The sequence below is a fragment of the Benincasa hispida genome, chromosome 9 (genome assembly GCF_009727055.1).
Source record: "Benincasa hispida cultivar B227 chromosome 9, ASM972705v1, whole genome shotgun sequence".
Classification (NCBI taxonomy): Eukaryota; Viridiplantae; Streptophyta; class Magnoliopsida; order Cucurbitales; family Cucurbitaceae; genus Benincasa; species Benincasa hispida.
The window spans coordinates 69388527-69407276 of NC_052357.1; the positions used below are offsets into that span (position 1 = coordinate 69388527).

Genomic DNA, 18750 nt, shown 5'->3' on the forward strand with positions numbered 1-18750 from the left:
CACAAAGCCGTCTATAACAGTCTATCTGTCAAGATTGTGATATTTTGTTATTACGTGACAATATTTTTAGTAATTTTATCATTTAAAATAATTTTCCAAGCTTTTTAACATGATTATATATATTTTTTGTTTCATAGCAGCTGATTTTCTAGAATATACAAATAGTGCAACTTAACTCGGAATTTTTGTTAATGCTTTGTTCCTTCCTCTTTTTTTTTTTTTTTTTTTTTTTTTCTTCTTCTTCTTCTTTTTGAATTAAATAGATCTACCTTTTAGTGTTAATTTGGTGTTTATGGATCCGTCTAAATTGATTAGAAGAAAAATATTTTTTTTTTCAAAAAAGTTATTATTATTTAAATTCTTTTGATAAAAAATTATTAAAAATATAATTTAAAAATGTTTTAAAAGCTATTTTGAGTGGTTGACACTTTAAAAGTTAAATCAAATCTATCTTAAATTGTTGGATGATAAACTTATGCAGCATGATATTTTAGGAAATTGGCATAAAGTTAGAAAATAAATTAGGGATACAATTTTCTTCTTCCTTCAAATTTATAACAAGATCATAGAATTTTCATTTTCCTTTTCTAAAATTTTGTAATCTCTTGGGTGGCCTAATTCTTCCTCAGTTTACGAAATGACTATATAATGTTTGTAAGCTTCAACCTATACGCCGATTATAATAACTTAAAAAAAAAAAGTATTGTTAGTGTCCAATTTTGGCCAAGAAATATTATACCTAAGTCTATAAGAGATCAGTTAGAAATTCAAGTTACCTCATATTGAATCATAATGTATTCATAGTTGTAGTTGACCTAAAAATCCTCCCCTTAGAATTTTCAAGTTGCTTTAGGTTTACCTCCCCTGACTTATTAGGCTTGAGTGTGTGAGAGGCGTGCCTTGTTTGACATTTTGACCTAAAAATCAAGTTAGAAATTCAAGTTACCTCATATTGAATCATAATGTATTCATAGTTGTAGTTGACCTAAAAATCCTCCCCTTAGAATTTTCAAGTTGCTTTAGGTTTACCTCCCCTGACTTATTAGGCTTGAGTGTGTGAGAGGCGTGCCTTGTTTGACATTTTGCTAGGGTCAGCCTCGACCAAGGTTGAGGCCGAACGCCTCACTTTAACTATACTTTGGGCCTACAATAGTCATTTAGGCCAGGGCATGCATGAAGCATGTCCCAATACGTATTTGATGAGGCTCGACCTTGACCAAAGTCAAGGATGAGCACATTGGCACAAGCCCAAGCTAGCATCTTCTCTTTGAGGTCCATTAATTTTGTCCTAGATTGTCACATCCTGTTCGAATCATGTTATCTTTTCGACTTTGTCATCTATGTTCTCATCAAATTTCGTTTATATCCTTTTTAGTAAAAAAAATCAAATTGAACAAATTGTTATAGTGGAAGAAACTTATTGAGCGTTTTGACTTATTTATATATATTTTTTAGAAAAAGCAAAATTAAAGGGACAACATGTACATAGAAATCGCAACATTCACCCATGGAGTGTGTACTATCTCCAACTGAGACACCATAAATGTTGGTTCCTATATCAACAACTTGCGTCACAATCATCCAAATACAAAATGCTACTTTATTGGTAACAACTATTTATAAGATGTTATTCTTTTCAAAAAAGAAAATTTATAAAATTTTATTAAATTACAGAGACAAAATCCAACTTAAAAAATTATAACTCGATCAAATTCATAATTTAACACCTTTTTATGATTCTATTATTATTATTATTGAGAACTTTTGGTTTAGATGATTGATTTGAACTTGCATGGCAACAACTTCGACATTTTAAAATTATAGAGAGCATATGTTCGTGGTGATTTTAAAATGATTAAAATCACTTTTGACATATTCAAAATTACTATCAAATATATTTTTAATTCTTTAAAATTAATTTTAATGATATGAAAAATTTATTAAAATATAGTTTAAATACCATTTTGGCCTCTTATTTTTCATTTTAGTTTTTTAGTCTTTATACTTTTAACTTTTGTTCATTTTAGTCTCCGTCCTTTCAAAATGTTCATTCTAATAATTGTACTTTTAAAAATTGACCATTTTGATCATTTCATTTTCACTTTTACTTCATTTTTAAGGGATTAAAAGGTTGCTTTTTGAAAGTTGGAGGACCAAAATAATCAAAATTGAAAATATAAGAACCAAGATGAACGTTTTGAAAGTAGAGGGATTAAAATGAGTCAACCTTGAAAGTATAGAGATAAAAAATGAATATTTAAAAAATGTAGTGACTAAAATTAAAAGTAAAGTAATATTTAAATATTAAATATATAAGTAATTTAAAGTAATTAAATACGAGATAATTTTGTATGTGAAAAAATTAATTTTAATAATTTCAAAATAAACCCCACACATGCACTAATACAGTGGCCAAACCAAGAAACCGCCGTTTACATTAATTATTCTTCTCTACTTTTATCTCATCTTTGCTTTTCTTCTATTCCGTGAGATCGAGAGACCGGAATTCCTGTAGATCTCGGTGAAATGAAGCTGCTAGGATGGTGGCTGATGCTGGTGGGTTCGCTCCGATTAGCCTCCGTTTGGTTTGGATTCTTCGACATATGGGCCTTGAGGCTCGCCGTCTTCTCAAACACTACCAGTAATCTCTCTCTCTCGAAAATCTCACTCATCCATTAATTTAGGTCCAGCGATTCATGTTCACAATGTGCATTCTCGTTCTCTTGCTTCCAGACGAATGAATCTCTGCTACTCCCGTGACTAATTGAATCCATTCCACCGAAATCAAAATTCGTAGTACGTCTTTTATTGCGATGACGATATGTTATCACGGACTGGAGTTGTTGTCATGTGTTTCGATCCGTGACCTTGGGCCGAAGACCTAATGGTTGAATTTTTGTTGTTAGAATTCTTTTTTTTTTTTTTCCTTCTCATTTTAGGCAATGCTTAGCTCTGTTTGCGTATTTCATATTTTAGGTTACTTATTATCGTGTTTCTACATCGATAGTGAAATTCGTAAATTGGAAGCTAATTACCTTTTTTGAAGTTTCCTTTCTTGAGCATACTGGCTTTGCCTACCATTATCCACCCATTCAATTCTTACGCCTGAAAACTGAGCTCAATCAGATTCTTAGGTTGTTGTTTGTGAACTCGAAATCACTTGGTTAATTTAATCCGACATTCTGTTGTTTATTTAGCACACCCAATATTGAGTTTTGTCCAATTTTGGGATTATGGAATTATCAATTTCCTCTTTAATTTCATGCCATGCGTACATCGGTTTTGACTAATCAGATGTTTATCGATGAAGGACAGGATTCACATTAAATGTGATGTCTTAGAGGACTAGATACAGTTTCTCCTAATTGGGAATTTGAATATCTTCTCATTTATAAACTTCTATTTCATAATCGATATTCTTTTTAGGAAAAAGTATATAGACTATCAAAATGGCAGTTTTTGTTTTGTTTTTTTTTTTTTTGTTTTTTGCTTGGGAAAATTGTGTTAAAAGGAAAAGCCAGCATGGTTAGGAATTAGGATACATCCTGGCGCTAAAGTTGTATTCGTCTGTCATGTGAACTTGAAGGTAAATGGATTGATGTGTTAATTTGTTTTGATAACCACGCCATAATCAAATATTCAAATAACACCATGGCTCCTAGTCTGACACAACATACAATATCCTCAATACCAGAAATTTATCGAATTAGATATTAGTGGAATGTTTTCTCCTCTCTGTAAGTTGATCATTTTTCCAATTTTTTTGGCTATTTTATCCTGTTTTAATCAATGTATGTGTTAATTTTTGTACAAATATTCTGTTTCATAGTTATGGAGATGTACTAATTAAGAAACTTTACCTATGACATTATTACTGTTTAAGAAACTTCACCTAAGACATTATGATCAGTTTCTTCATTTAGATTATTTCTTAATATTTTTCACTGTGAACTCAAACTTTACTTTGACCAATGAAGTTCAAAATGTAGATTACTAGTTTTAAAATTGGAAGTGATATTTTGTGGTTGTAAATATAGGATCTCAGAATTTAGTGTCATGTTAAATTATTATTAACGCTTGAAGCTTTGACTATTATGTTAGAGAAAATTTGTTTTTTTATAGTGTTTCTTAATCTTCTCAGAAGTGTATGGACTCAAAACATTTGTGTCGATTATTGTTAGTTCTAGAAGCATAGACTTTATGTTGGAGAAAACTTCTTCTATCTTCTTCTTGTATGTGTGGGCTCAAATTTTACTTTGATTTATAAATTTAACATGTGGGCTGATATTATAGTAAATAGAAAATTACTATGCATGGATTTCAATGTGGGGTCAGTTTTTAAATAATTTTTTAAATTCTAGTTTATTTTTCGAGCAAAGGTTAATATAACTATTTAAGTAATTCCTGGTGCCAATTCTTGTCATTATCTTATGGCATGCTTAATCCTGAATATTCTTCTCTCTTGCTGTCTGTTGTGATAGTGACTGAAGTTCATGGAAGGACATTCGGAGTGTGGACTCTCCTAACATGCACCCTTTGCATTCTCTGTGCATTCAACCTTGAGAATAGGCCCATTTATTTGGCGACATTTTTGTCGTTCATCTATGCTTTGGGGCATTTCTTAACCGAATACTTGATATATCATACCATGTCCATTGCAAATCTGACGACTGTTGGCATCTTTGCGGGTATGATCACTAGAATTATATCCATCACATCACATATTGAAGTTGTATTTTGCTCTATGGTCTATTTTCCTCTGGTACTTAAAAATCTTGAACTAAAAAGAGTCGATCACAAGAATTTATCTGGCTGATCCTATATACTGCAATCAGATATAATGTGTAACTAGTGTAAAGCCAGGAACTCTTTCTCATGACACGATAATATAAATTAATTGGATATTTTAGTCAATAGAAGACTGATTATGTTCCCAATCCATTCATAGTATTGGGTCTTTTCTGAAACTGATATTTGTTACTCAACAAGAAATAATGCTTGTTGTTTAGCCTTTTGTTTTTGTCGTCAAACTTTGATTCATTAAACATAAAGATAACTTATTGATGTTGAACTTTTTGTTAACAGGTACATCAATAATATGGATGCTGCTCCAGTGGAATGCACACCAGAGAATTCACCCCAAACATTCTTAAAATGAGTAGATGCTCAAATTTAATCTGTGAACAAACTTATTTTCTTTGATTCAGGGCATTGAATAAACAAAGAAAATTAGATTAGCTTCGGAAACACACCTTCTAAATCATTGTGTACTCGGTACGATTTAGCCTGCTTTTGTTGGTTTGGTATAATGCTATGGTGAACTGCTGATGGTGATGGTCTACCAGTTCCAGCTTGTACTGAAAAGGAACTAATTGAGCTGCCATCACAAGGAAGCAAGCCATTGAGGTTTATTCAATGTAGTTTTGGTTTTAAGGGATTGATCTTTATCCGGAGACCGGAAAGCTGTATTCTAGTATTTTAATGCTTTCCGAGATTCATGCTCTCACAATTTAATTCCTATGAAATTTCTGACATATTCTATCCCTGCTGCTGCTTGATGTCCATCCCCTAACCATCCCTTTATTTTGATATCTAAGAGAATTTGAAAATTATATTTCAAATTTGTATTGCATAATGTTATTAAGAGTCGACAGTTTTTGAATGTGTTAATAAAGACTATCAGAGAGTATCCATGATGAATGATTTCTCTGAATATGGGCTTGAAAGCAAGGATTTTGCTTTTGTTGGTTTCTTTAACTGATTCTGTCTCTTTCATTCAGCATGGGTACATGCGTCGATTGTGGGACAACAGGAAAGGCATTGGCTTGGCGGAATTGACAGGTCCTGACCTCCTCCCACAGCAGCAGGTGGATCGATCATATGAAAGTTCTTTTCCAAAATTAATCTGTAAGTCATTTCAATGTTTTAGTGCTCAGAATGATGGATGTGATATCCAAGTAAAGCTATCCACGCATTCAAAGAAAATAAACATGCACTTGATTTCAAATCACCCACCTTGGTTGCTTCCTGTATAAAAAGGTATAATTGTTTGGAATTTGCTAGTCTCTTCTCTATTTGGTTCCTCTTGAATGTCAGCCACGCATCTCTAGCTGACCGATCCAATGGAAATAAACATGTTTCTGTTCCAAAAGAAGCAATCATGTGTTCTAGTACTTAGAGGCTGGATGGAAATTACAACTGATTTCTGACAAGGACCAAGAAGATGGGGTATTGAGTAAAAAATACCATCTCCATAAGAGCAAAATTCAATTCTCTCCATTTACTAACACTTGCTACGGCATACTGTTGTCACCATATATTCCCATGTGCTTCTCATCTACAAGAATAAGTAGCACTTTTCATTCAATTCTATGGAGATTATGAATCTTCATTGGCGGAAAGTGCCAAGAGTCTAAGAGATATAGTACTTATCAAAAGAGAGGCTACATCTTCAATAGAAAAATTCATCTAAGCCTTCTAATATAAAACAGATCTCCACTTCCAATAGTAGGAATTCAGCCAGATATTGCTGACTTGCTTTCTTCTTGATCCACAGAACTTACAGCAGACAGCGAGAGACCTTGATTATGAGTAGATTCGCTTCATTATCCCAAATAATTTTTTTGATCTAAACAACACAATTCTGTAGCTGATGTTCAAGCCAATACAGTCTCAAGTACAGATGTTATTTGAAAGCATCAAACCAGAGAGAGACCAGGCATTCTTCCCTTCCCGGCTGTTGTTTGAGAACTCGAAATTAATTTTCAATAATTCAATTTGTCACATGCTACAAGAGAAAATTGTCAATCATATGTTGGATCACGCAGGCCCCATCAGAATTGACTCTGTACCTATTAACCTGAAAGAAACATATAATATGAACTTGTTATATGAGAACAGGAAGGTCCAATCCAAGGATGATGACTTGCAAATCAAGTCTAGTTCATTGAATCCCAGGTAAAGTTTTAGGTTGCATGATAAAAACTTGCCTGAATGGTAAGGTGGGCATCATTTCTTTGTTTACTTTTGTGGAAGTCGACATCGACCCGCTCCCAACCCACACTCGATATACCTTTGATCATTTCTTCTACAATGATTTTAACACAATAAGATACTACCATGTCAAAAATGGCTGATCACAAAATCATAAGGGCAGCAGAACAGATTATTGAAATTAAAACCAATAAGGAGAAATTGCAAAGACCATCTTATAGGATGGTAATTGTAATTATAGCCTCAAACTTTCAATCGTAAAAATTGAATTTTCAAACTTATACAAATGTTAAAATTAGACTTTCATACTTGTATACTTATAGAAATTGTAACAATTGTATAAGTTTGAGAGTTCAATTTTTATCCTTTGGGGATCAAATTTTTATAATTATTGTAAGTTTACGGATCTAATTTTAACACTTGTATAAGAACGATGGCTCAATTTTTACCGCTAAAAGTTTAAGAGTGTAATTGCAACTATCACCGTAATAACTAGTACTAGTTTAAACTTCAAAGAAGCAACTATTAATAGAACGTTTACCTTCCAGATCAGTTTTCTTGAATCTATTGGCTTTGGCCTCTGACGGCACGTATAATTGATGATTAGAATTTTTTTCCATCTCTACGTTTACAATATATGGATATTTTCCATCTCCTGATAAACCTTTAAGCTAATAGATATAAATCAGTGAGAAAATAATTCAAGGTCTACAAAGCAAACTTCAATAATGTTCAAATTTACCTTAGGCAACTCGGTACGACGCCTTATAGAAGATGTACTCCATCCAACAACGTCTGTATTTTGTGTTAAGATTTATATATAAACAGAGGGCAATAGAATTTTCAATCTAATGAGTGATGATTTAAGAGTAGAATCAGCGACTCGAGTATTTCAATCGTCTAAAGTTCAGATATCTACTTGAATAATGGGGAAGCATTGAAGAATTCTTATAGAAAAATAGGCAGAAAAACAATAACAGGATACTATCATAACGCACATTCGCATAGGTAACACGCCGCCTAAATGACTGCAAAGCAGATCTGCAAGAATGAGCCATACGATTATGGGTCAAGATGAGTTTCTCTAAAAGCAGGCAAGAAAGTCTTGCAAACTTGTACTAGAAAATAGTGGACTCACAAAAATTTGAGGTCTTCACGATCACCAGCCATATGAAAAAGAAGGGGGCAGTTTCCACTGTCCTTGTCAATTAAAAATAAATGTCTCCCAGTTCTACCAAAGAAATAAGACGTGCAAACAGCTACTTTTTCCAGGGCATAAAAGCCACAACACATAGGGACCTGAAACGTGAAAATTTTCTCATAAATTCAAGAACCACATACATGACTATGAACTAAGACAATAGAGAAAATGATCCATGTTAATTAGAATGCTATTTAATAGAACATGGAAACTTAACTTCAAATTCTAAGATTAGATATACTCAAGCAAAATAATCCATTTCTTTATTGAATCTTTATTGAAAAGAAGAGTTTGGTAGCTGTCACGAGAGAATCGTAAAACGAAGTCGAGTACAAACAAATCAAAGGAGGAGAATAAATAGTTTCCTAACCTATATTTGGCCACAGTATTTCAAGACACAATGCAGATGCTGATTTTTTTTCATCACAATGTTAGATTATGATAAAAGTATCAGAAGTGCCATTTAAGCATATAAAACAAGAATCAACTATAAAACATTGATTATTCACCTGTTTATGCCCTCTTGAACCAAGATGTGGGGTCGCACATGTTATAAAATTAATTGGTTCCAGCCCAGCAATTTTCCCTCTAAATTCATCTTCACAGCTTTCATCTCTAAACCCATGTTTGTTATACTCTCCATTTACTTGGACATCTTTTAGCTCATAAAGCTTTGCTATGGCATACCTTGCTATCAGTCCACCTAATGAATGACATACGAAGGAGATCTTTTGGACATTTGGATGTCTCTTGATAACTAACAAAATCTGAATAGAAAGCATATTCAAAGTTGACATATGAACCATAAATAAAATGGACATTTACAAATATAATAATGAGACCTAAAGTATTACTAAATATAACATAATGCAAATTTTTTTTTACAAATATAGTAAAATTTAGATCAAGCTGATAGTGATAGACCATTTTTCTAATAAGACTTTATCACTAATAGATTTTGTTATATTTGTAATTCTTTAAAAATATTGCTATACACTTAATTATTTTTTCTATAACTATTACACATTGCAATTACCCTAGATAAAATCGGCAATGGGAGATACAAACTTAGTTTTGAAGATGATGGCACAAACCTCTTCTGCCAGTCTTCCTCCCATCACATCAACACCATCAAGGGTCAATGTTGAGTAATTACGTTTACTGCCTGCAAATAACATCAGCAAGGTTGAAGACATTGTATTCCTAAAAGTAGGTATTCAGACAAAAACAGTGACAACCAGATGAAAATATGCAAAGGGTAAGCTTTCTTTTCCTCGTGTTTAATTTAATTGTTAAAAGTAAAAGAACATCACATTGAAAGACTCACAATTGAAAGACTCACAATGAACAATAATATCTTCTAGGTACGCCTTCAAAAACTCCTCCGCTGCATATTTCCAATCTTTAGCACTGGAAATTCATTACCCAAAAAGGGAAAAAAAAAAAAAGAAATCGTCCATATTAAGTACCAAATGGCATGGATTTATCTACACTCTACAGCAAGTCAACATTCTACAGTGAAAGATAATAACTACTGGAAGTAGAACGATACGACCCACGATTGATTATAAGATAATTCGTTGGTTAACCGATCCATTATGGCAATTTCCAAAATACCAGCAACTAATATTAAAACAGAAACCGATACAGAAACAGATACCCACATAAATGCAAGTGAAAATACTGATGAACTTGGACTTAACTGCCTGAATCGTAACTACAACCAAAAAATTCTTATAAGAAAATGGAGTAACCTGCCAACGAGACCGTTAACCATTATAAGAAGGTGGGTGGGCTTCCGACGCTCCCCAGAGCCATTGACGACCTCCATATCAAGATTCCCTTCCTCATCTCGTTGTACTCTGAAACATCCGAATCCGATCTTGGGTAGGTAAAACGATACCGTACGATTTCCTTTCTTCTTCTTCCTCTTCCCATTTCTCGCTTCATTCAAATCTAGTCCTCCCCTCTTCTCATTATCCAGTTTTCCTCTGTTCCCCCCTTCGCTTACAGTCTCAGAAGTCGGCTTTTCCAATTCCATGGAAGCCATAAGCAAACGCCGAAATCCAAAGAAAATGAGGAGAATCAGTAAAAGAGGAAAGAACTCGGCTAAAGTGGTGTCGTCGATGTTTGAAAACAGAGAGGATGGAGCAGAGCGGGATGAAGGCTTGGAATTCTTCAGCCCCAATAAGGCTTTCGTTGAAGCGGTTGAAGTAGTTATATGGGAAAATGGTACAAATGGGGCCGGACCGCCTACTCGCAACCTCACCGGCTTATAGTGAAGACCCATTGCCATAGCACATTGAATCTGCAGGAAGACGAAGAAGATGCAGAGAGACCCATTCCCCCTATTGCCTCTGATTCTGAGTTTTTCCGATCTCCACAACCGCAATCACTCTCACACAGATTCGTCATTTCATTTCTACAGTTTTCCATACAGCAACTTCAAAGGATTTTGAAGTTGGAAGTCAAGGAAGGGTAAATTTGGTAAACTTTTGGCAGTGGTGGATCTGTCGGCTTCTGGTTTGTTTTGGATTCAAATCAAATGGGGTCGCAGAAAAAGAAAAAATAGAGCACCGCCCATCTCCATATTCTACTATTTGAAATTTGGACTTCAACTTCTTGGGAGGATTGCGGGCTTTCATTTTCCCAACTTTGTTGAGTGAAATCAGACCTTCAAAAAAATCATTTTTTCTTCAATTATTTGGCGCCACGTGTCAGTAGCACTGAATCTCAGGGTGAACTTGAAACACGTGATGATGGCCACCCAATATTATTATTGTCATCATTATTGTTGTTGCCATATCTATGCAAATTGCCACTATTTTTTTTTTTGGCCTTCTCAACATCGTGGTGGACGCTTAGGCCGGGTTTATCCCACTAAAACATAATTCATCAATAGAATAAAAAAAGTGGACCTATTATTTTTTGTATTGTTTACTTGTATTTTACATTTATAATAATACATAGGACTTACGTTTAAATCGATAATGAAATAACGCAATCTGATTGATGAATAAAGAGTATTCAATCTGATTGCACCTGAGAATCATGTCCTATCGTTACCGATTACGACTACTAGGGATGACAAAATTTTCAATTGGATCGGAGGGAATCCCTGGTTTGACTGGGGACGGGGTCAAACTGGGGATTTAAATCTGGTCCCTGGTTGGGGACGAGAAGGGGATCCCCGCCATGTCCTGACCCCAAACCCGATCCCCGTCCTGTCCCGATTTTTTTTAATTGTTAATATATATTATAATAATAATAATAATAATTTAATAATAATAATATTAATAATAATAATAATAATAATATAGAAAAATTATTTTAAATGGTAAAACTGTTGAAAATATTTACAAGATGTAGCAAAATTGTAGAGCTATCATGGATAGATATTGATAGATACCGATAGATTTTTATTAGTAATATCAGCATCTTTAATTGATAGTTCTAAAATTTTGTATATTTTGTAAATATTTTGGTTCATTTTCTTTATTTAAAAAACAGTCTAATAATAATATAAAAAAAATTAGATTTTAATTTTTAAAATATAATATAATAATTTTAATTTTATTTAATTTATAATAAAAAAATATGTAATGTTTAATTTAAACAACTATACGTAACAATAATACTAATTTCTTATATAAAATTTCAATATAAATATTAAATTTAGTTAATTTTAAATAATAAAAATAATTGAATAAAAAGCAGGGATCCGAACCCCGAATGGGATTCCCCGACCCCGACTCCCCAAAACGGGGAATGGGGCAGGGATTAAAAATCCCTACGGGGATGGGGAGTGCATTCCCGCCTCACACCGACCCTATTGCCATCCCTAACGACTACCATTGTTATTATTATTACAACTAAAAAACGATCAATTTTGACGTAACTACTTGACCCTGAAAAGTAGATGTGGAGCTAACAGTAATAGTAAATTTGACGAAATTCATAATTTTAAGTAAATACGATCAAAATCAATCCAATTATATTTGCGATTCAAGCTCATTACAAATTGATTCATCAATGAAATTTCATTACGATTATATCAATTTTCATTACAGTTTGACATAAAAAAGAGAAGCTCCTCTTACCTTTGCTTGTTTGCTAATTAATATGCCAAACCCACCTTAGGTCAAGTTAATTGCTTATTCCATTGGTAATTCTTGCACATGCAAGATGCCTTCCAATCTCATCCAAGAAAATTACGAGTTACGTTGAATCTGATACTAAAGATGATAAGTTATTAATATGATATGGCAATAGATAAAATACTAATTATCATCTTAGATAAGTAATTTGATTTCAACTCCATAGTTGTTGAACGAAAAAAAGAAGATAAATTAGAATTTCTAAATGAAATAATTTAATGGACCATAAGTCAATTAAGAGAAAATTTCAAAACTAATGGTGAATTTGGAATATTCTCCTCAATAATTTAGTTTTTGTTTTTTTAAAATATGATATATTTGAAGAATAGGATCTTCACTTCAATAGACCATGAATTGGGAGTAAAAAGTATAATTTGATTTCAAACCATATGTTTGAATACTTTTTTTCATCCCTTCTAAAAAAAGTCATTTCAATTAAATAATTAAGATCTTGAAACCATTCGATGAACATGAATTTATTATTATTATTCTAAGAGATCCAATTTTCTTTGGTCATTGACTTTATATGAAAATAACAATCATAAATGTACTAATATTTTTTAAGGAGAAAAAAAAATGATATATCAGGGAAGATTTGGTAAGATTTGACCATACTAACTTCTAGAACTACTCCAGTGGGACCCAGAAATGCCCTTACCTGCATCTGCCCCCGAAATATAGTAGGTAAGATGATAAATAATTACATAAATTTAAAACATAATTTACATACTCATCGATTATAATTTAGAGAAAGGAGGAAATAAACCGAAATAAAGTGGTAGATCCTCAAGGAAAAAATTGTTAGAACCAGGGTCAATCGACATTGTGTCGTGAAAAATCCACTGTCACGATCTTGTGCTAAATTGCGTATGCATTACTCCCAAGGTTAACACAATCTCCTTACTCATGCTGAGTGTCTTATAAAAAAAAAGAAGAGAAGGAAACAATTTTAGATCTAATATTAATTCAATATTTAATTTAGATAGACTAATTATTAATTTAAGAAAGATTCTACTTTTCTCACAACCATAATTTGGAAGCTTCATTGCAAGCTTGGTATATAAACCTCTTTATCAAATCAAAATCTTCCAATACAGAACAAGCTACCACACACATATATATTTTTAAATTTACATTTTGTTGATCCAAAGTCATTTCCAATCAGTATAGCCTACATTTACTAATTTGAAATAGAAAATGGGCGCATCTATGATTACCAAATCTTAATATTAATTCGGCAAGGGATTTAGACCAATGCCTAGATTAATCTAAGGTAACAAACCTACCAACTAATCACCCTCAAAAAATAAATAAAATAAATAATAATCCTAACAACCAATTACAATAAAAAAATAATAATCCTAACAACTAATTACATTATATTTTTTTCTCACTAATCATGAGCAGCAAAATTCACCGCTACGAACACAATCAACGTTCCTTTTAAATGATAATTTCATGTATGTACAACTCACATTAAAAATAAATAAATTACAGGTCTGAATTCAAATTTATATGTTTAAGATGGCCTTGCTTAATAGAACTTCTCTTCTGATATTTGTATAGGGAACTTGGCGTGCACAACATTCAAATTAAACTCTAATGTTGAGTTGACCGAAGACCAAGAGAAAATTCTAGATTATTTTATTGAGGCCATCTAGATGAAATTTCTTAATTTAATAGGATGCATCATGTAGCTAAATATTTATAATTATTATTCTGAATATTCTTATTGGGCATTTGCACCTCATACGTAGGGTAACCAATGGACCCAGCCAAGCCATGCCTTGAAATAGCCTAAGACTAAGAGACCAAGTCTGAAAAGAAAATACCTGCAATGATACAAATCTGGACAGTTTCTTTTTCTTCCTCGTGTAAAAACAAATGGACGAACACTTTAACTTAGATTAATAGAATAATTATGATTAAAATATCATTTTGGTCCTTATACGTTCGTTCAATTTTAGTATTTATACTTTCAATTGTCCAATTTTAGTCCATGTACTTCCAATAAATCTTAAATTTAGTCCCCTATCTTAGTTTATTGTTGATTTTTTAAAATTATTTTTGGTTATCTATTAATCTTTCTATTATAAATTTTGAAAACATATCTACATATTATATTTTCTTGCATGAAAATTATAATTGTTATTTAATCCATTTCGGTAAAAATTAACTTTGAGAGACTAAATTTAAGATTTATTGAAAGCATGAGGACTAAAATTGGACAATTGAATAGAGACTAAAATTGAACAAACTCCTAAGTATTAAGACCAAAATAATATTTTAACCAATAATTTAATAGTTATTTTAACCAATAATTTAATAGTTAAGACATATATCTTTAAGGTTAAATGTTTAGTGCCATGCATGATATATGTTAAACTAAAAATACAAAAATACAAAACTATAATTATTACAAGGAAAACAAAAGAAATTAGGGAGGGAGGGGTTGAGTTTGTAGAATGTCAGAATTTTCTGGAATTCATTCATATTTTTACTTATGACGAAGATTCATCTAGTCTAGATTAAGATGATGAGGCTAGATTAACCTGAATCTGTCTCCATCATCTACAGGGAGAGTTGATAAGATCAATAACGAGGCTAGGTCCCTTTCGCAATAGAGACCTTTTTTTGGATAAACATCCTATGTGACAACCGGAATGTGCGGCAATCAGCCCCCTTAACTAGAGTGAAATTAAAATAATGTGTGAATTAAACATTTGAACTAAGGTTAAGATTAATGGATGATTAGTTCGAATTGTAATTCAAATATCATTTAGTAACATGTAGCAAAATGAATCATTTCAACCACATAAGATGTTGAAGATTATGCCAATAATGAATGACGAGACAGATGAAACAACCTACCAAACCTTAGCAACTACTCCTTATTCAGAACTTTAGGAACTTTGATATACGGCTCATCAAAGACTGGAACTGCACCAATCATGGCCTCTCTGGGGTAAAAAAAAATAAAGTTATGACAAATTTTCAGCAAAATGTTGGGATTGCCCAAGTTGCAAAATAACCAAGTTACCTATTTTCAAATGTTTCAGGAATGTCATTCCGCTGATTGCCACCTTCGGTATCTGTAAATAGTAGGAAAGTTAGTACTAATTTTTGCTGCACTATAGTTGTTTGCCTATCCTCTTGACCAAAAAAAAAAAAAAAAAATTGAGATTTTAGCATGTCGATCACTTCAAAAAAATTCATGCTCGAAATGCCCTTCCAGAAATATTTATAAACGTCTGTGGGTGGCGTTGGGAATTCTGAAATCGTAGTCAATTATCTAGCAATTGATAGCACAAGTAAACAGAACAAAGTTTTGGTTCCCATTGCTGCTATCTCCTCCTCGATGCGCACAATACCTCCATGTCTTATGATTATTACTTCCCAATGAAAAAAAGATGAATCCATGTCTTATGATTATTACTTCCCAATGAAAAAAAGATGAATCTGTGATATAAAATTTCCATTTTGAAAAGACTTGTGTGATTTGAAGTCAACACTTAACAATGACTGTAAGAAACAAGCAAATGCATGCTAGAAGAAAAACAGCAAACAAGTTGCAAAATATTGACAACAAGGAACTCCTACGAGTAATTGCATGCACCTGCTCTAATGGCTGGTTCAATACTTTGAAGATCAACTGTCTGGAGCTGCCCAAACCTGAAACACAATATTATCATATTAAAGTTATCAGAAACCGAAGGGTAAAATAAAACAGCCGAGTGCTAAAGGTAGACAAAGGATGAAGGTGATTATGAATATTAGGTGGATAATTGTGTCTCAATTTCTTTTTGGTCAGATCAATGGACACCTCACAACCCCTAAAGAAGAAGTTTTCAAAAATTTCCATCTCAGTATTTTTTATTCCACCTGGCCACGGATCACTGCAATGTGGCTAATGTTGGAACCTCAAGTTCAGAAGGCTACTTAATGATATATAACTTCTTGAGGGAACAGATCTTTCATTTCTTCTGAAAAATATTTGAATTCCTAACAGGGCTATTCACTGTTGGAGTTTGGATTCTAATTGCCTCTCTTTCCAACCTTCCTAGTTCCCTTAATAATAAAGGAGACGTGGTGGTGTCTCTTTAAAGCCATCCATTGAGATTATTTAGATGAACAAAGTATCCGGAAAAGTGAGATTTTTTGGATTGACCACGGGTCATGGGGTCTCAAATTCTGCAAAGGTTAAAAAAGGAACCAACAGTCTTTCTTCTCTCAAGCTGGTGTATTCTTTGCAAGGAAAATAATAAAATTGTTGTCATCTCTCCCTACATTGTCCTTTCTCCAAAAAATCTGGATTCTCGTTGACTCTTTTGATTTGTCTGGGTGCTTTCTAATGAAGCCTTCCCACTGCACTGAACAACATTTGTGCGACCAAAACTCACTCCTGAAGCTTTGGTCGTTTGATCTTATGCTGTCATGGGAGTCATGTAGGAAGTTTGGGATCTAATTCATTCAATTTGGTTTACCTCGGTGCACCCATATTTGTGTTAACAATGGTTATATGCTCGCTTATTAATACTAATTGGTCTGTGTTCAACAATCCCCTCGAACATAACTTCTGTAACTTTTCACCATTTGAATGTCTAAAGAAAAAGAAACGATGAATATGGATGATTATAGGAAACAATTTCATTGATTAAAGAACTGTAACCTGAAATAGAGTAAGAGGCTAATAGAATGTTTATACCACAAGGGTATCTTGGATTTTCTAATGTAATAAGACTGGTAATCCAATTCATAGGTCCTCTAGATTTATGAGCTTGATGCTTACAAATTGTTAAAAAAAAATCAACAGAAAACATTATGAGGAAGTTTTGACTTTTGAGTATTCTTAACTTCAAAGAGAAAAAAAAGGAACTACCAGAACTGCATTTCAATCAATGGTCCAATTCGCCAATGAGATTATCTTATACCCCCAAGTTAATGTAAAAAAGGGGGTAAAGACAGCAAATTAATTAAACTTCTTGTCTTTTGAGAAGTTGTTCACTACCTGGCCTTTTCTTGTTCTCTTTACAACTCCCTAAAAGTCACGGTCGAACTAGTAACCCAAACAAATTATGCAACTCATAGAATCTCATTTTACAACCTTTTGGTGAAGATTCCTTCAGCATTTAGGGCATGACAGAAATTGTCTCATGGTAATTTACCTAAACGCCTGGCCAAAACCAACAAAGACAATAATGGAGGACAAAATCCACCTCCTACGTCCAACAAAAATCATCTTCACAGTCTCACCTAAGAAAACAAGATAACATTTCCGATAATGAACTCTAAGCCTTGCCTACAGAAGCCACAGACTTACAATCTTAATCTTGAACACATCACCTAGGTCACATGCTTTGAGTAACACGCTTTTACCTCGTAAGGTGCTAGTGTATTCTTGGTTTCAGTGATCATCATACACTAACATTCATCAAGATACCAATGCGTTTCAAGGTTTACTACTTTCTAAGGTCTGTGTATGTGTGTGTGAGAGCGAGAGAGAGAGAAAGAGGAACCTACCAGTCAACAACTTGTCTAATTTTAGGCGCAAATTCTTCAACCTGTATTAGACAAGAAATTCGAAAAGTAAGAAGTAGATATTACTGGATAAAAGATTGAAGAAACAGAAGTAAACATTGAGGAGGTGAGGGCGACGCATACCTGAGTGGGAGTGAGAGAAATTCGAGCTGTTTCAGCTAAACGAGGAACATCGGGAGGTTGAAGAGAGGCCAAAATTCGAGAAGCAGTCGAACATTTTCGAATTCTGATGAGAGAAGCAGGTAGGGAATGCAATCCGGTAGAGATGAAGATTCGGAGCTTTAACGACGGGCACGATGAAGCTCCTTTGAGCAGAGGAAGAGCTTTACTTCCCATTTCAATCCAACTGTTAATGGCGGAACCAAAATGGAAATTGGAAGCTATCGCCAAAGTTGATATTCAGCCTGCTCTATCAGTTATCTTATCACTACCCCTCGCGACTCGCGAGCCAAGCTACATCTTACGGTAAATTTGTACGGATGGATCAAAATTTGACATCCACTCGAGATTTGGTCCACTTTTTAAAAATACTAATTTTATTTCTGAAACTTATTCTTCTCATTCTTCATCGGACAGAAATCCATCGTTTTAAATTTTAATTTACAGTCTATCATTTTAAATTTTAATTCTTTATCTTTTTTCCTCTTGTTTCTACATCTCATTCTTTACCAGATGTTACTGCATAATATAGGTCAAAATTATATGGTTAAGTGTGTTCTTTTTACTACATTAGAATTTAAGATTGAGAAATAATTTAAAAATCATAAACATAAATTGAAAATTTTAGATTTGTTTGATGACCGTTTAAATTTTTATTTTTGGAAATTAAACTTGTAAACACTATTTAATGAAGAAATTACT

General features: G+C 33.1%; 3 protein-coding genes across 11 annotated transcripts; 1 reads left to right on the forward strand and 2 right to left on the reverse strand.

Annotated features, from left to right (window-relative positions):
* The first annotated feature begins 2434 nt into the window (after positions 1-2434).
* On the forward strand, positions 2435-6053 carry LOC120085402 (ergosterol biosynthetic protein 28). Of its 2 annotated transcripts, XR_005483921.1 has the most exons (4): positions 2435-2641; positions 4482-4688; positions 5086-5406; positions 5781-6053. XR_005483921.1 is itself a non-coding variant. In XM_039041356.1 (3 exons), the coding sequence occupies exons 1-3, from the start codon at positions 2527-2529 to the stop codon at positions 5151-5153; spliced, it is 390 nt and encodes a 129-aa protein (XP_038897284.1). In that variant the 5' UTR covers positions 2435-2526; the 3' UTR covers positions 5154-5543. The 2 variants fall into 2 exon arrangements, 1 of the variants encoding a protein (XP_038897284.1); XM_039041356.1 differs by lacking the exon at positions 5781-6053 and having other exon boundaries at positions 5086-5543.
* Positions 5602-11185, reverse strand: LOC120085399. Of its 6 annotated transcripts, XR_005483919.1 has the most exons (12): positions 9949-11168; positions 9522-9604; positions 9289-9359; positions 8704-8961; positions 8132-8292; positions 7979-8034; positions 7736-7788; positions 7535-7664; positions 6990-7087; positions 6247-6859; positions 6016-6140; positions 5602-5905 (listed from the first exon to the last, which is right to left on the reverse strand). XR_005483919.1 is itself a non-coding variant. In XM_039041352.1 (10 exons), the coding sequence occupies exons 1-10, from the start codon at positions 10488-10490 to the stop codon at positions 6788-6790; spliced, it is 1482 nt and encodes a 493-aa protein (XP_038897280.1). In that variant the 5' UTR covers positions 10491-11173; the 3' UTR covers positions 6339-6787. The 6 variants fall into 6 exon arrangements, 3 of the variants coding, with proteins under 3 accessions (XP_038897280.1, XP_038897279.1, XP_038897281.1); XR_005483918.1 differs by having other exon boundaries at positions 5602-6140; XR_005483917.1 differs by having other exon boundaries at positions 6016-6859.
* Positions 11186-12833: 1648 nt separating this feature from the next.
* LOC120085401 (glutamyl-tRNA(Gln) amidotransferase subunit C, chloroplastic/mitochondrial) lies at positions 12834-18355 on the reverse strand. Of its 3 annotated transcripts, XR_005483920.1 has the most exons (7): positions 18013-18355; positions 17872-17912; positions 15968-16023; positions 15392-15443; positions 15223-15311; positions 14904-15038; positions 12834-13268 (listed from the first exon to the last, which is right to left on the reverse strand). XR_005483920.1 is itself a non-coding variant. In XM_039041355.1 (6 exons), the coding sequence occupies exons 1-5, from the start codon at positions 18223-18225 to the stop codon at positions 15236-15238; spliced, it is 438 nt and encodes a 145-aa protein (XP_038897283.1). In that variant the 5' UTR covers positions 18226-18355; the 3' UTR covers positions 12834-13268; positions 15223-15235. The 3 variants fall into 3 exon arrangements, 2 of the variants coding, with proteins under 2 accessions (XP_038897283.1, XP_038897282.1); XM_039041355.1 differs by lacking the exon at positions 14904-15038; XM_039041354.1 differs by lacking the exon at positions 12834-13268 and having other exon boundaries at positions 14695-15038.
* Between the last annotated feature and the right edge of the window lie 395 nt (positions 18356-18750).

Excerpts from the sequence above, each read along its gene's own strand:
- LOC120085402 (XM_039041356.1), top strand. The coding sequence starts at position 2,527 with ATGAAGCTGCTAGGATGGTGGCTGATGCTGGTGGGTTCGCTCCGATTA. Across the intron at positions 2,642-4,481 it reads CGTCTTCTCAAACACTACCA|TGACTGAAGTTCATGGAAGG; the intron begins GTAATCTCTCTC and ends CTGTTGTGATAG. Across the intron at positions 4,689-5,085 it reads GACTGTTGGCATCTTTGCGG|GTACATCAATAATATGGATG; the intron begins GTATGATCACTA and ends TTTTGTTAACAG.
- LOC120085399 (XM_039041351.1), bottom strand. The coding sequence starts at position 10,490 with ATGGCAATGGGTCTTCACTATAAGCCGGTGAGGTTGCGAGTAGGCGGT. Across the intron at positions 9,605-9,948 it reads GTTAACGGTCTCGTTGGCAG|TGCTAAAGATTGGAAATATG; the intron begins GTTACTCCATTT and ends ATGAATTTCCAG. Across the intron at positions 6,860-6,989 it reads ATGCCCACCTTACCATTCAG|GTTAATAGGTACAGAGTCAA; the intron begins GCAAGTTTTTAT and ends TGTTTCTTTCAG.
- LOC120085401 (XM_039041355.1), bottom strand. The coding sequence starts at position 18,225 with ATGGGAAGTAAAGCTCTTCCTCTGCTCAAAGGAGCTTCATCGTGCCCG. Across the intron at positions 16,024-17,871 it reads ATTAGACAAGTTGTTGACTG|GTTTGGGCAGCTCCAGACAG; the intron begins GTAGGTTCCTCT and ends ATTGTGTTTCAG. Across the intron at positions 15,444-15,967 it reads TGAACCAGCCATTAGAGCAG|ATACCGAAGGTGGCAATCAG; the intron begins GTGCATGCAATT and ends TACTATTTACAG.